At 39.4% G+C, this 16,585-nt stretch overlaps 2 protein-coding genes across 4 annotated transcripts in view; both read left to right on the top strand.

The window, feature by feature from the left end:
- The window catches only part of Chuk (conserved helix-loop-helix ubiquitous kinase), a 33,431-nt gene extending 30,174 nt beyond the window's left edge, over positions 1–3,257 (top strand). For both annotated transcript variants that reach the window (XM_013017805.1, XM_013017806.1), the window contains exons 20-21: positions 813–912; positions 2,082–3,257. In XM_013017805.1, the coding sequence (XP_012873259.1) occupies positions 813–912; positions 2,082–2,111 (130 nt within the window). In that variant the 3' untranslated portion in view covers positions 2,112–3,257. The remainder of the gene's footprint in view (positions 1–812; positions 913–2,081) is intronic.
- Positions 3,258–6,197: 2,940 nt separating this feature from the next.
- The window catches only part of Erlin1 (ER lipid raft associated 1), a 37,085-nt gene continuing 26,697 nt past the window's right edge, over positions 6,198–16,585 (top strand). Inside the window, exons 1-5 of one of the 2 annotated variants that reach the window (XM_013017818.1) lie at positions 6,198–6,265; positions 6,590–6,713; positions 8,209–8,290; positions 15,341–15,387; positions 16,383–16,444. In XM_013017818.1, the coding sequence (XP_012873272.1) occupies positions 6,601–6,713; positions 8,209–8,290; positions 15,341–15,387; positions 16,383–16,444 (304 nt within the window). In that variant the 5' untranslated portion in view covers positions 6,198–6,265; positions 6,590–6,600. Of the gene's footprint in view, positions 6,266–6,366; positions 6,427–6,589; positions 6,714–8,208; positions 8,291–15,340; positions 15,388–16,382; positions 16,445–16,585 lie in introns of those variants that run through there. The other variant, XM_013017819.1, reaches the window with a different exon arrangement.

Below are 16,585 nucleotides of genomic sequence, written 5' to 3'. Positions count from 1 at the left end.
TAGATTTCCACAATCCTCAGATCTAAGTCTTCTGAATAGCTAGGATTATAGGCATGAGCCACCAGCACCCATCTATGATCTTAATTAAAAGTAACAACTAAGGATTAGAAACTGTTAGCTTCAATTTTTCTATCTATTGAATAAGAGCTGAATCACATTTAGTTTTAAACTAATCATGGCTATTATCCAGGGCCTAAAACTGACTTGATAAAGGGTGACAGTAAAGGTCATATAGAAGAAGAAAGCATGAAGGTGGAAACTAGAATCAGGATTGCCTTCAAATACAAACTTACAGGATATTTCTTAGTTCTGTGTAGCTCTTCTGTCATACTGCTTTCTTTCGACCTCAGGAATCTGCTTGCTTGTTTTGCTTCTTATTGCTATTTGTAGTTTTGAACTAGGTTTGTTTGTTTGTTTGTTTTTCCTGATTTCTGCAGAACAGACTTTACTTGAATTGTCTCCCCTGCACAAAAAATAGTCTTTGATCTGTCTGTGCCACAGGATCTTTTTCCCCCACTTAGCATTTTCGAGGCAAGGGAAAGTTGTAGCAAAGTGCCACTTATGTTTCAGAGGAAAACAAGGAGTTACAGTAAACTTCTTAAGAGTTGTACAGAAGGAGTAGTTTGAGTGAAGTCGACTTTACTTTTGGCTGTGAGGGATGAAGAAACTGAAGACTACGGGAGTCAGCTGCTTTGGGGTGTTTGATTATATACAGGAAGGGCAGTGATCATACTGACTGAGAAGACCAGAAAGTACAGGATATGCATGCACCCCTTTGCTGAATTTGAAAGATTTCTTTTTTCATCCTGTAGGGAGACTTCAGCACAAATGATAGAAGAAAATTTGAACTGTCTTGGCCATTTAAATACAATTATTCGTGAAGTAAATGAGGAACAGAGCAGTAGTATGATGGTAAGTATTTAGATATGGGCGTATATTTTAGATGTTGGGTATAAAAGGTTTAAATTCTTTTTTTTTTTTGGTCCGGTCATGGGGCCTGAACTCTGGGCCTGGACGCTGTTCCTCAGCTCTTCAGCTCAAGGCTAGCTGTGGCTACCACTTGAGCCACAGTGCCACTTCCGGCTTTTTTCTTTTTGCTTATGTGGTGCTGAGGAATCAAACCCAGGGTCTCATGCATGCAAGGCAAGCGTTCTACCACTGAGCCACCTTCCCAGCCCCAAGGTTTAAATTCTTATGATAAATACATATAGCATTTGGGATGCATATGGGACTAGATAGAACTAGATGGGACTCAAAGAACTCAGAGGAAAAATCATTTAAACCTCAAATTCCCACCTGTGTTACTCAGAACTATATTAGGGTTATTTCATCATTACACATAAACAGTAGCATTTTTAGTCAAATTAAGCTTTCTTTGCAATGTGACTGGTGAGATTAAATGATCTGTACCTTTTTGCCTGAGCAACCTGTTTTCTCCAACAAGATGAAAATTGTACTATAATTCAAATATAGTACCTGTTAGATATAAAGTGAATTATGTGAATAGAGTTGTAATTTATAAAAGTGCTTATACTAAGATTTGGTTATGACGAGCTATTGATTTGCTAAAACTTGGAGAAACTACAATGAATTGTTTATTGCATTAACTTTTACTTCATTAGTCTCTGAACTCTTCCATTAAGAATAATCATTTGGCCAGCTGCTGGCAGCTCACCACATCTGTAATCTTAGCTACACAGGAGGCTAAGATTTGAGGATCACAGTTCAAAGCCTACCTGAGTAGAAAAGTCTGTGAGACTTCTACCTCAGGTTAACTAGCAAAAAGCCAGAAATGGAGCTCAAATGGTAGAAAAAGCTAAGGACAGTGCACTTAGTTCAACCCCCAGTATGAGCACATACCAAAGAAAGAATCATTTTCTTCAAGTTTTTATAAAACTCTTTGAAAATGTTTTTGAAATTAGTAGAAAATAAGGTGACAAATAATTATACTTTTATATTTTTGATTTTTCAACTTTTGGTTATAATATATCCAAACATACAAAAACCTTACAAAATGAATACCCATATACTTGCCAATGATAGTCAACTTCTAATTGTAACTCTTTCATGCCTGGTTTTAGAATCTGGATTGGAGTTGGTTAAGAGAATGACTTGATATTTATTCGTTGTCCTCAAACCTATGGAAGTTGTTGCTCCACATGTTGGAAATTTGCTTTTCCACCATGAAACTATTCTTCACACACCAGTCAATGGAAGAAAGGCTGTGAGCAAAAACTACACATGATTTTACAGCACAATATTTGGATTTTGAAAATCTTAACCTCTAAACAGATAGGATGTTAAGAAAAGTCAGTGGAGTAAAGTATTCGTTTTAATGCTAAGGATACTTAGGAGCATCATCATGACCTGTTTTTCTTCAAACTTCATAAAATACTATACATAACTGACAGAAAAATGCCTTCTGAAGTTTTCACTTTTAAGCAATATGGCTATAGTATTGTATACAAAGACAAAAACCTCACTGATGTACATTTTAAGTACCTGTGTTTCTGTGGAAGAGATTGCTCACTAGTAAAATTGTATTTCTTAAAGAATAAACCCTACCTCCTTGTGGTACATTCAGCAAGTGCTCTTCCTGGCATCACAAGGAGTTGGCTTAATTCTATTTTCAATTTTACTGCACATTTGACTGTATAATAAATCATGTTGTGTGCTATGTGTATATGTATTTAAGATGTACATTTAATAATATCAAAGAGATGATGCTTGTTAATTTATAATGTATTTGAAAGGTAATGTGTGTTTTTTTTTTCATTTGTAATAATGGGTCTGTTTAATCTTTTGTGTCTTGTCATACAAGTTTGTAAAGGTCTTCATTCCCTTATCTGTAATTGTAATTTCAAAATCCAAGAAGTTCTGGCCACAAGGTTATAAGCTGAATGTCAGAATTCATTTGCTTCCAAATCAAAGCTGAACTGATATTTACTGTACTTATCCCATTTAGTGTGACTTCATTTGTTTTCTTGTAGAAATATTAACATGTGTGATTACTGAGCTGGAGGTGCTGCCACAAAATCTTTTGGGGGCTAATGTATTATGGTAATGCACTAAATTAATTACTTTTCTAAAATCTGAAAATTTTATAATTCTGAAACATCTGGCCCCAAGGGTTTCATATAAAGATTGTGGATCACTATTTTCTCTTAACTAATTTAGAAGGGTTTGTTTTAAAAATGTGAAATGCTTTTATATTCTAGTTTTTTCACTTTGTATATTAAATGATTTTTTTAATGACATTTTGAATTTCTACTCATTATAAAAGCCAGCTTGTAATGCAATTTAATATGGTTTGGAGAAATGTGAAGGGCTATGAAGTAGAATTGGAACACAGTAACATACCAGGCTCCTCTTGTATTTTCATTAATAGTTAAATAGGACTTATGGAAAAGTAAGTAGTGTGCAACTTCTTTACAATAATGTTTTCTTTTGAGATGTCCTTTCACCACTATCTGTGTCTAAAAACCATAGGTTCATGTCTTGCCCTATAAACTGATAAAATAGCCCTACTATTCCAATTTTTGCTACTGGGATCATCTCTCTTGCTTAATCATCACGTGTCAGTGTTTCTCTAACAATGGTAAGCCCATTCTTCCTGGGCAGTCTCTTGCTTCCCTGATTCTAAAAAGTTTTAATCACATTTATTGGGTAGTATTACTCAAAAGATATTAACATAGGCAGAACAATAAAAGTGCTTGGGGGGGGGGTGGACAGGCATGATAGTTTACACCTGTAGTCTCAGCACATGGCAGATGGGGGCAAAATGATCTGGAATTTGAGGCCAGCCTGGACTGCATAGCAAGTTCCAGTTTTAGTCTGAGCCACCTGACTTAAAGAAAACAAAAGATGCTTCCTGGGAGTCTAAACATTGTAAAACATTCAAACACATTATTTTTTTAGCCATCATGCATTTTCTAAGTAATAAAATAATTGGTGATAGATTTGCTATATATGAGGTTTATGTTGGTAGGGGTGATGTCAGAGCAGCCTGACCTCATAGCTTGGACAAGTGAGTACTTGCTGTGTGCCAGAATGCTGATTCAGAAAGGCTCTATGAAGAGTATCCTGAGAATGGCATCAGCATGGAGTCAGGGAAGGGGTGTAAGGAAGGTAGAAGGTACACTACACACTGACTGATGCTCCTAGTTGGAGGGAAAGGAGAGGTGTGGTAGGCTAGAACCAAATTTAGAAAGTATAGAATGCAATTTTTTTTTTGTTCCAGTTCTGGTGCTTGAACTCAGGGCCTGGGCACTGCCCCTGAACTTCTGCTAAAGGCTAGTACACTACCATTTTAAGCCACAGCTTCATTTCCAGCTTTTTTTTTTTTTTGTACTTAACTGGAGATAAAAGTCTCATGGACTTTCCTGCCCCAGCTGACTTTGAATCATGATCCTCAAACCTCAGCCTCTTGAGTAGCCAGGATGCTTGGCTTTGGAATGCCTTTTTCTGCCAATCGTGGAACCAGATGTCTAGAAGACAAAAATTTTTTTTTCTGTTCTTTTAAAATTATGTACACGGGCTGGGAAGGTGGCTCAGTGGTAGAGCGCTTGCCTTGCAAGCCTGAGGCTCTGGGTTCGATTCCTCAGCACCATATAAGCAAAAAGAAAAAAGCCGGAAGTGGTGCTGTGGCTCAAGTGGTAGAGCGCTAGCCTTGAGCTGAAGAGCTGAGGGACAGCGCCCAGACCCAGAATTCAGGCCCCACAACCGGACCCAAATAAATAAAATAAAATTATGTACTATGTATATACATTGCCGATAATAAAAAGAGAAAAGGAAAGGATAGCAATTGAAGTAAGAGGGATACATATAAGGGAAATGAAGGCAACTGAGTAAATTTGGCAGAAATGGTGTAAGCTTCAAAATATATTAGTAATGAGGTTGCAAATGGACACGGTTGACTAAGATTGGAAGATTCTCTGATCTCTTGAGCTGGAAAATAATAGAAAAGTAGTGCTTTAGGACCAGTGAGTTTGCAACTGGCAAAAAGTAGGATCAGACCAGAGGCTGGGAAGCCAAGTGATTAGGAAATTGCAGGCCCAAGGTTACCTTGGCAACAGCAGTGGCAATGAGAAGAGATAAGTATGGCCATTTCAGGTCTTCATTAAAAGTGTTCCAGACCAATCTAGACACTCACTTACCTGTTTCATTCATTTGTTTTTAATTACCTAGAAGTGGGACCTGTCTGCTCCAGATAAATGACACTGTAAAGTTTAGCTATTTAAACTCAGAAAAAGCAACCAGGCGCCAGTGGCTCACATCTGTGATCCTAGCTCCTCGAGAGGCTGAGATCTGAGGATCACTGCTCGAAGCCAGCTTGGGCAGAAATAAACTTCAAGAAAAAGCCAGGAGTAGCACTGTGTCTCAAATGGTGTAGTGCTAGCCGTGAGCAAAAGCAGCTCAAGGACAGCACCCCAGCCCTGAGTTCAAGCCTTCAGACACGCAAAAAGAAACCCAAAAACCAACTCCCAAAAACACTCAGCCATGTTAGTGGATACTTTTATCCCCTGTATTCAACAGGCTGAAGCAAAAGGATGGTTGGTGAGTTTGAGGCCAACTTAATCTAAGAGAAAAAATTTTAAAAAGGTAAGAATGAAGTCATTTGCTCCAGTCTACATTTTCTGGATACATTCTCCTAGTTTCATAATATTGGTGAGATTGGAGAATGAGTTGTATACTGTTATACTTCAACTCTGAAAAGTAATTACAGAACAAAAAAAAGGGGGGCTACTCAAGTTTCTGGCAATTTCATTAGGTGTTCAAACAAAACAAAATTTGAATGGTAGTTAGAGATCGAATAGCTTTCTTTCATAACTTCCCAGCAACATTGCTTTTAACGAAGTCTGGCTGCTACCCAGGTGCAGGATCTGCCCCCCTAGTAAGGTTCCCCATAAACCCTGAAAGGCTAAAAGACAGGAGCAGGTTCTCTGTATGAGAAAGAACTGACCAGTCCTTTGTCTACGCAGCTCTTTATGTCCCTGTTTATTCCAGACTACTAATTTCTGGAGCAGCTCATCAACAACGCACAAAGAAATGAATAACCCTCGAAGATTTGCATGTCCCAGAGAACTGGGGAATTTTGTCCTGCCCGCTTCCCGTCTCGCAGGTCGCAGGGAAGTGGGGAGTGCGTCACCCTGCGTCCTCGCGCAGCCGCAGTGCCGACCGAGTGGGCGGGGCCGGCGGGTGGCGGCGGTTGGCGCGACTCGGGAAGCGGCTGCACGTGCGGGCGGGGGCGATGCGTCACTGACCGGTGAGGCGCGGCGGCGGGGTCGGCCCCATCCGGGAGCCCGAGGCTGAACCTCTTCCCAGAACCCGATTCTGGGTCCCCTTCTCGGTGCCGCTAGGGGAGCGGCACTGAGGCGGGGAAGAGTGGGTGTCACGACGCTCGGCACGCCGGGGCGGGCCGCCTGGGTGAGGGGCTCGGCGAGGGGCGTCCGGCCCCGCGCCGCGGGAAGATGAGGGGCGAGAGGCCCGGGAGCCCCCCGGCGCGGCGGGGCGCCGGAGGGAGCGGGTGCTGCCGGCGGGGGCGGGCCCGTCCCTCCCCGGACTGAGAGTCTTCTCCGCCCTCACCCAGGAGGAACGAGGATGAATATGACTCAAGCCCGAGTTGTGGTGGCTGCCGTGGTGGGGCTGGTGGTTGTCCTCCTCTATGCCTCCATCCACAAGATCGAGGAAGGACACCTGGCCGTGTACTACAGGTGAGCCCCCGTGCGCAGGCTCACCCCGCGCCGGTCCTCGTGGGGTCTGGAAAGTTCTTCCCTTGCAGCGGAGTCCCGTCTAGATGTGGGGCGCTCGTTAGAGACGGAAGCAGTCACTCTGGGGGGCTGAAGGGGTCGCTGAGCCACTCACCACTGATGCTCTTTAGGAAATTTGGTCCTTTCTATGCGTTTTCCTCAGAGGGTTGTTTTTTTTTTTTTGTGGTTGTTATTGTTTGCATTAAACACTATCCGCTTATGTTTTACAAAGGCTTGATGACCGTAACAGTTGTTGCATCCTTAGCCCTCAAGGGATGGGACAAAAGCACCACATTGCTGGGAGGACCGGTCCACTCCCTCTGCACTGACTCCTTTTAAGTGGAGGCGAGGAAGAGTGGGGTTATGTGTCTAGTTGGGTCGGCTTAGCTTTTCTTCAGCATAACACCAGTTTCATTTGATATACATTGGTAAGAAAAGCCAATTTGTGGAGAAATCGGGAAAGTAGTTTTTTCAAAAAGAGCTTCAGCTTTTTGATGTTCATCACTCCCTGCATTAGTATTTGTATTTTGAATCTATCCTGAATCCTGGAGGAAAATAAAAACAACAATTTTTTGTGGTTAGTCTGTTAAAACAGATAGAGTTATACCATATAAAATAACATCTTAGTCCAGATTTCCACCCAGTTCCTCATTGTTTTTCTGACAGTAAAACCAAGGGAAGAATATTTGAAGATAAGACTCTAAACCAGTCCATCTTTTCTTAATTAGGATTACCTGTCCAAACCTATTTGTATTTTCAGGACAGAAAATATTCTTTGAGTTTGTTATACACTTTACAAAATAGAATTTCTTTGTTATATTTGCTTCCCAAATGCCTCCTTGTTATAATTTGCAAGATGTGTTTTCATATTCTTATATCTCTAAATTTGATGAACAAATAGCTCTATACTCTTGAGTCTTCTTTCTCTTTATCTTTCCATGCTATTTTCTTGTTTTTTGTTTTTTTTTAAAAACCTGGAAAGTTTTTTCCTAGTATTTTAATTGCTTTGTGGCTAGATTAAAAATATCATTAGTCTCAGAAACTTTTTCCCTAGCTTAAAAGGTTATATCTTTTTTCAACCTGATAACTAAAGGTATTATGTTCTGAATTGCCTTTTGATGTGTACAATAAAGTATCTCATCTGAGAACCATTAGGAAAAAAAATTAACAAATATTTCTCAGAAGGTTAAAGACCAAAGAGTCCTTTGAGCCTCAGAGCAATTCTCGAGACTCAGGTATAGTTCGTGGAGCTTATGAAACAAGGTGTAACAACAGCAGTCCAATTTGATGTTTTCACTTTTTTAGTTGTGATAGGTATTTTAATCAACAGTTGTTCATCATGAGTATCTGAGTGAGGCTTTAATAGCTTAGTAGCATAAGTAAAAGTGTTTATTAAAGCATTTTAGATTTGGAAAGACCTCTCTTTATAATTTTGTCAAATTGAAACATCTTTTTACAGGGGAGGAGCTTTACTAACTAGCCCCAGTGGACCAGGCTATCATATCATGTTGCCTTTCATTACTACGTTCAGATCTGTGCAGGTGAGTGATACTTAGGGATTCCAGATAGACAGGTATGACAGGAGCTACCACACTTAGGGGTGGAGATGAATGTCCTTATTGTTTAAGCAGTTGTTGGTATTTTCTTAAATTCAGGAGTTTATAATTAGAATAGAATTGTTGCACAAGTTAACAATTTTGAACCATCTTGCTTCTTGAAGTCAATTAAAAGTAGACAGCTTGGGAAAACTGACTTTTACCCTCTGTATAATAATATCAGCAGTTTTTCTGTTGCTGCTGTCAAAATAAAATCAAGAATTAGGAACGCAACTAAAAATACAAACCAGTGATTACTTAGTTTAGAACCATGTTTGGTTTCCATAGAGGCAGGCTCCTCCTGGACTACTGTTAACACTGAGGATCTGGATTTTTATACACAGCTTTCATACTCACATATTTTTGCCTTCCCATTTAGCACAATTTTATGTAGAACCTTAGTAAATGTACTATTTTGACAGCATTCCAGAATATTTGAAATAATTGTCTGGTTATTGAAAAGAATGTCTTAGCCATGGGTAATAGTTGATAAATACCTTTTGACATAAGATGATAAAACAGGATTAGGCTGTGGATACTTTTGCAAACTCAGTGTGATCCTAAATTTTTGTATTCGGAAGTTTAACTGTCTGCGGATAATTTTTCAGGAAACTCAATGCTGGGGAGCTGGGAAGGTGGCTCAGTGGTAGAGCGCTTGCCTTGCATGCATGAGGCCCTGGGTTCGATTCCCCAGCACCACATAAGCAAAAAGAAAAAAAGCCAGAATAGCCTTGAGCTGAAGAGCTGAGGGACAGCACCCAGGCCCAGGGTTCGGGCCCCACAACCCGACCCCCCCAAAAAAAAAAAGAAAAAGAAAACTCAAAGCTGGGCGTCAGTGGCTCACACCTGTAATCCTAGCTACTCTGGAGGCTGAGATCTGAGGATCTCAGGCAGGAAACTGAATGAGACTCTTATCTCCAATAAACCACTCAGAAAACCAGAAGTGGAGCTGTGGCTCAAAGGGTAGAGTGCTTGCCTAAAAAAAAAAAAAAACAACAACAACAAAAACTCAGAGTTACTCAATTTTGTAATTTTAATTTTAAATCTTGGCTTCCTACTAAATAGGTGCTTAATTGTAAATAGCTACCTCACCCAGATTTCTTTCCAGTTCTCTTTGAAATTGCTTAGGAACAGCATTGTATCTTATTGAAGTGAAACTTAGTTATTAGTCAGGCTGTAGTCATGCTGCCATACTGTTTTCCTATGTTAATTTTATTCATTCTTGCTTTGGTTAATGCTGTCACCTCTTTTTTTTTTCTCCTCATACTGGGGCTTGAACTTAGTTTATGTGGTACTGAGGAATTAAACCCAGGGTTTCATGTATGCACTAAACCACATTACCAGCCCTGCTGTCAAATCTTCCCTTATCATCTCTCCTTTGTATTCCTTTTCTGCTGTGTAATTCTTGCCAACCTTTTGTTAGCTTGACCCAGATTCCTTCTCTGATCTATAGCTCTTAAAGTCTTATAAATTTTGATACTTGATCTTATTTCCTTTAATATTGTTGTCTAGTTTTGTACGTTGTTTTGTGAGTTCTTTCCAGAAAAATCTCTGTAAGCTTCTTCAGGGCAGAAGTTATACACATTTATATTTCTGATCTCTATTTATACTAGAAGTTGTTAAATTAACCTGATTTCTCAGGAAACAATGTAGTATGGGAATTTGGAGAGTTGCTTTGCCACAAATTGGATGTAAATCTTTAATATTACTTAATTGTTGTAGACTTTAGTTAACCATCTGTAAAAGAAGTTTTAATTACATGGCTTCACCAACAGCTTAAACAGTCACTAGTAGAAGTAGAAATGGTGATATAAGACCTTTAGAGATGAAGGGCTTTTTTAGATTTTTGTTTAAAGCCAGAAACATAATGCTTAATTTCTCTGGCATTAGCCAGCAGTGTCCTGAAGCTTATCCTGGCTTATTTTTGAGCGAAGATACTACTAATTTTTGCTCCAGGTATCCTCAAATTGTGATTCTCTTGTCTGCTTTTTAGTAGCTGACATTACAGGTATGTAACACCACACCTGGTTGTGTTTATTCCTCCTTTAAGGAAGTATTTTAAGTTACACTGTTGCAGAGAGAGAGAGAAAGAAAGGGGTAGATGAAAGAAGGAGAAGAGGGAAAGAATGCAGTCAAGAATTCATTGTGAGCTGGGTGCCAGTGGCTTACACCTGTAATCATATCTACTCAGGAGGCTGAGATCTGAGGATTGCAGTTCAAAGCCAGCATAGGCAGGAAAGTCTGTGAGACTCTTATCTCCAACTAACCACCAGAAAAAAAAAAAGTGGTTCTGTGGCTCAAGTGGTAGAATACTTGCCTTGAGCAAAAGAGCTGAGGGACAGCACCCAGGCCCAGAGTTCAAGCCCCACAACTGACAAAAAAAAAATTCGTTGCGTAAAGTATAAAATTAAAAGTAAGAGAAGAATTGGAATGGGGAGGAATAGGTGAGATGTTGAAAGGGGTGACATTGATCAAGATACATTGTATTTTTAAGAAAGGATATATTAATAAGCTGTTTTGTTAATGTAACTCCTTTGTACAACTACTTATTAAAAATATATCCGGGGCTGGGAAGGTGGCTCAGTGGTAGAGCGCTTGCCTTACATGCATGAGGCCCTGGGTTCGATTCCCCAGCACCACATAAGCAAAAGAAAAAAGAAAAAAAGCCGGAAGTGGCGCTGTGGCTCAAGTGGTAGATCGCTAGCCTTGAGCTGAAGAGCTGAGGGACAACGCCCAGGCCCAGAGTTTAGGCCCACGACTGGACCCAAAAACAAACAAACAAACAAAATATATATATCGAGCCACTACTAAAAATCCCCATGCTGCTGATCACATGTATGGTGTATAGTATACACGGTTATATGTTATAGACTGTGATAGACAATTTGCTCCAGGAAAGTTAGAATGAACTTGTGACTTCAAATGAGCATCATTATTCCACAATACTGTGAAATATGGGAAATTATGTAATCACTTAACCACAATTTAAAAAAAAAAAAAGAACCTCGGGGAAGGTAGGGAGGGAAGGGATGGTAGGGGGAAAACAATGGAGGGGGTAACAATGCTCAATAAGAAGTTTACTCATGGGCTGGGAAGGTGGCTCAGTGGTAGAGTGCTTGCCTTGCATGCCTGAGGCCCTGGGTTCGATTCCTCAGCACCACATAAGCAAAAAAAAAGAAAAAAGCCACAAGTGGCGCTGTGGCTCAAGTGGTAGAGTGCTAGCTTTGAGCTGAAGAGCTGAGGGACAGCGTTCAGGCCCCACGACTGGACCCAAAAAAAAAAAAAAAAAGTTTACTCATTACCTTGCTCATGTAACTGTAACCCTCTGTATAATATCTTTACAATAAAAAATTTAAAAAATATATTGCAAAAATAACATTAAACATAGCTTAGTTATATACATAACAAATATATTGTGATTTTTCTTTTTTTGGGGTCCGGTCGTGGGGCCTGAACTCTGGGCCTGGGCGCTGTCCCTCAGCTCTTCAGCTCAAGGCTAGTGCTCTACCACTTGAGCCACAGCACCACTTTCTAGCTTTTTTCTTTTTGCTTATGTGGTGCTGAGGAATCGAACCCAGGGCCTCAGGCATGCAAGGCAAGCCCTCTACCACTGAGCTACCTTCCCAGCCCTATATTGTGATTTATATAGTAACAAGTGAAAGGATTTTTTTGTATACATTAATATACTGTGTATCTTATAAAACAAAAGAGCCAGGAGCCAGTGGCTCATGCCTGTAATCCTAGCTGCTCAGGAGGCTGAGATCTGAGGATCATGGTTCAAAGCCAGCCGGAGCAGGAAAGTCCATGAGACTCTTCTCTCCAATAAACCACCAGAAAACTGGAAATGGCACTGTTGCTCAAATGGTAGAAATAGCTTTGAGCTGAAGAGCTAAGGGACAGTGCCCAGGCCCAGAGTTCAAGTTCCACCACTGACCAAAAATCAGCCAGATACTAGGAGGTCACTCCTGAAATTTGAGGATTATGGCTTGAAAATAACCTAAGGAAAGAAAGACTCTTATCTCCTTTTAACAGGGAAAAAACAGATATAGAACTGCAGCTCATGGGGTAGAGTACCACCTCTGAGCAAAAAAGCTAAAGAACAGTACTCCAGGCCCTGAACTCAAGCCCCAGTACCAGTACACACACAGAGATATATAGATAGATAGATATAGATAGATAGATAGATTGCGGCCAATGTGACCAAATTGTTATATGTGTGAAACAGTATTCTAGGAAAGAAATACATTAGTAAAATCCTTTTTGTAAGAAATTCTTACTTTGGGGATGTTTGGGACATAGAAACCAGCTCTATTTAAATGAATAGTTTTAACAAACTTGATAATTGAAAAGTATATGTAAATATGAAATCCTGTATATGATGTACAAAGAAAAAGCAACAGCTAGAGAAGTAATATAAAAATCCTCAAACTTCAGTGTATACATAAAGTAAACATACTCATTTTTCAGAATAAATATCCTGTTATTCTTGGGAAATACCTTTTCTTTTTCTTTTTTTGGTGCCAGTCCTGGGGGAACTCAGACCTAGGTGCTGTCTCTAAGCTTTTTTGTTCTTTTCTTCACCTCCTACTTCCTTTACCTAGAACTGAGGTTTACCATCACCCCCATGTCTGAACCCAAAGAGTTCTGTTCTAGAATTTTGTATTTAATCAAATACAGTGTCTTTCCATTATTTCTTTCTTTCTTTCTTTCTTTTTTGGTCAGTTATGGGGCTTGAACTCAAGGCCTAGGTGTTGACCCCCAGCTTTTATGCTCAAGGCTAGTGCTCTACCACTTTGAACCACTTTTTTTCTGGTGGCTAATTGGAGATAAGAGTCTCATGGTCTTTCCTGTCCAGGCTAGCTTCAAACTGCAGTCCTTAGGTCTCAGCCTGCTGAGTAACTAGAATTATAGGCATGAGCCATCAGCACATGGTTATATCTTTCCATTATTATGTCTGCAGGATTTACAGCTTTGCATGTTCGTGGCCTTTACAAAAGAGAGAAGTGAGTCACACGGGCAAAGGAATTAAGACCTCTTTTGTTGTAGTGCTGGGAATTGAGTCCAGAGCCTTGGACCTGCTAGGCAGGCATTCTACCTCTGAGCCAGATCTCCAGGCACACATTCCATTTATATTTTTTGAGATGGGAATCTCATATTTCCTATGCTAGCCTAGAATTCGTATTCTCTTGTGTCATTCTCCCAGGTAGCTGAGATTACATGTGTGTACCACTATGCTTGGCTTTCAACATCCCCCCCCCACCCTTGGGAAGGCTAATTTTATAACTATATGTAATTAGGGAGAGCCTAGATTCCCAACCCAACATTCAAGGCCCTATACATAATTACCCCCCATGTTCTCCTAGAATTCACCATCACTTGAATTGTGCCTTCTGCTTCAGGCAACCCAATCTGCTTCATCAATTGTACACCAATTGTCTTCAACTTGAACTATAAGCTGTTTTTCTGCCTAATCTGTTCTTCTTCCCTGTTTTCTTAGGAATATTTTACCTTGCCGTGTGTGTGGCTGTGCATATGTACATGCGAGTAGTACTAGAGCTATTAAAGGCTGATGCTCTACTACTTGAACCACACCTCTATTGAGAGCTTTAAGATTATTTCCATATGACTTAATACATAACAGCTGATTTATACTTTTACTTTTTACCTGCTTATGGATTGTAAGGGTTTTATCTATCATGTTACATTGTGACTTCTTTGGATACCATGTATATGGTCCATAAAACAATATGTTGCTGCCAGGCGCCAATGGTTCATACCTAGCTGCTCAGGAGGCCGAAATCTGAAAATCACTATTTGAAGCCAGCTTGGGCAGAAAAGTCCTTATCTTCAATTAACCAAAAAGCTGAAAGTGGAGCAGTGGTTCAAATGATAGAGCACTAGCTGTGAGCAAAAAAAGCCCAGGGACATCGCCCTAGTTCCAGCACAAAATAAATACAAACACAAAGTAAATAAAATATATAGTATGTTGCTGTGTACTTGACCAGGTGCAGTGTGTCCAGAGCATATTTCTTAGCTACTCACCTATTCTAGGCCTTAGAATGCAATATGAAGTCATTCTGGATCTGAACAAAGGTAAGCCATGGCAAAGCAGTCAAGAAACATACTGTTAGTTCAATAAAAGGAACTGATACTGGTGTTGGTACTTACATTCAAAAGGAAACTGAACAAAACATGTAAGAGATCACGGGGTTCTAAATTTAAAATATTGACTGTGGCTTTAGAGATGAAAGTTTACTGTTGAGTTCAAGGGCAGCTTTGGGTCAGAGGGTACTTGTATGCATAAAGGAGTTATCTTTTATCTTCAGTGTAAACAGTAATGTTACAATGAAATCAAAGTTCAGAACATAAATGCTAGCGTATCATTATGGGTGAATGTGTGGTTCATGTCATTTATAGTCTCAGGCAAGCTCTAGGCAATGGAGAGTCTCTACAGTTTTCTGCTTACTAGGAGATTGAACATGGAATGTTTCCTAATGCATTTTGATCCAAATCTTAGCTATAAAGTATGTTTTAGCTTGGTGCTGGTGGCTCATGCCAGTAAACCTAGCTACTCAGGAGGCTGAGATTTGAGGATCACAATTCAAAGTCAGCCTGGGCAGGCAAGTCTGTGAGATCTTTATTTCTAGTTAACCACCAGAAAACCAGAAGTGGCCCTGTAGCTCAAAGTGGTAGAGAACTAGTCTTGAGCAAGAGAGCTCAGAAACAATGCCCAGACCCCAAGTTCATGCCCATTACCAACCAGGAAAAGAAAACAAAACGTGTGTGTGCGTGCATGCGTGCGTGTGTGTGTGTGTGTATCTTAGTCTTATTTCTACCAGTATATAAAAAGAAATGACTGTTCTGATAGCAAATCTCTGGAAACTGAAATTGTGATAGAGCCTACCTGTACTTGCTCTTAGCAGCTCTTTAGAGATTTGCTTCTGGGACTAGCTGTTCTTTGACAAGAGTTTTGTTGAGCTATTTTTTCCTCCCTAGACTACCCTACAAACTGATGAAGTTAAAAATGTGCCTTGTGGAACAAGGTAAGCTTTCTGCTTGGTGACCACCTTTCCTTTTAATTCAGATGGATTTTTGTTCCTAAAATTGTAGCCACTTAAAATACTTGGATATAGACATGACAACAATCCATAGAGATTGTCGATATCAAAATTACTTAAACAAAATCCTATCTACATAAAAACTTTCTATCTTAGGAATCAGTTATTGAAAAAAAGTGGATTTTTAGAACCAGCACACCAAACTTTGTATGTCAGCATTACCTAATACATCTGCTTTAATGATTGCTTTTTAAAATAGACTTTATTTTTGTTTTAGAGCAGTTTAAGGTTCATAACAAAATTATTCAGAATGAAAGTAGCACATTACCATATTATGTTCATTACTCCTCTCCAATGCCTTTATGACTTTCCTTAGCTTAGTTCCCTAAAGTCAGGTCAAAAAACAAAAATCAAAAACTTACACTACATAGTTATTGTAAAGGTTAGAATTAGTGTATATGAAGTATATAACCCAGCACTTGGCTCAATAAAAGATAGTTTAAAATTAACTCATCCCATTTTCTTCTCACTTGTAATATATGCCATCTAATTTAGAGTTTCTGATTCAGTAGGTCGGAGTGAGGCCTGAGAATTTGCATTTCTAACAAAGTTCCTGGGTGATGCTGATGCTGCTGGTCTGAAGACCTCACTTTAAGAATTGCTGCCCTAAAGAGGTTTAGGGAGTAAAAGGCAAGCAAGGCCCAAGTTATTTCTAGAGTATACTTACTACATTGAATTATATCAGAAGAGGAATATGAAGTCCAAGGTATTTTTTAAATTACCTATTTTAAATGACCTAAATATTACTATTACAATCTTACAGAGGGCACTTTTGACATCTGTAGAGGTATAGAAACACTTTTAAGAGACTAAACTCTATTTTAAGTTTATGTCTTTGATTTCAAGGTCTCTCTAGGTCTATCTGTAGCATTCTTCTATAGATTTAGTGACTCACCTTTTTTCTATTAATTTGTTTTTAGTGGTGGGGTCATGATCTATATTGACCGGATAGAAGTGGTGAATATGTTGGCTCCTTATGCAGGTATGTTATCCATCTATTCTGTCGTTTTATAGTTGCAACTATAAAACTTATGGTAAATACAAGTAAGGGAGGAATAAAAAGATAACAAGTTTTTACAGACACAAATTATAAAGGAATAATCTAGAATATTTTTTCATTTTT

The sequence above is a fragment of the Dipodomys ordii genome, unplaced genomic scaffold, assembly GCF_000151885.1.
Source record: "Dipodomys ordii isolate 6190 unplaced genomic scaffold, Dord_2.0 Scaffold36, whole genome shotgun sequence".
In the NCBI taxonomy this organism is placed as follows: Eukaryota; Metazoa; Chordata; class Mammalia; order Rodentia; family Heteromyidae; genus Dipodomys; species Dipodomys ordii.
The sequence above is the reverse complement of the archived record's forward strand: the minus strand, read 5'-3'. Positions and strand labels throughout refer to the sequence as shown.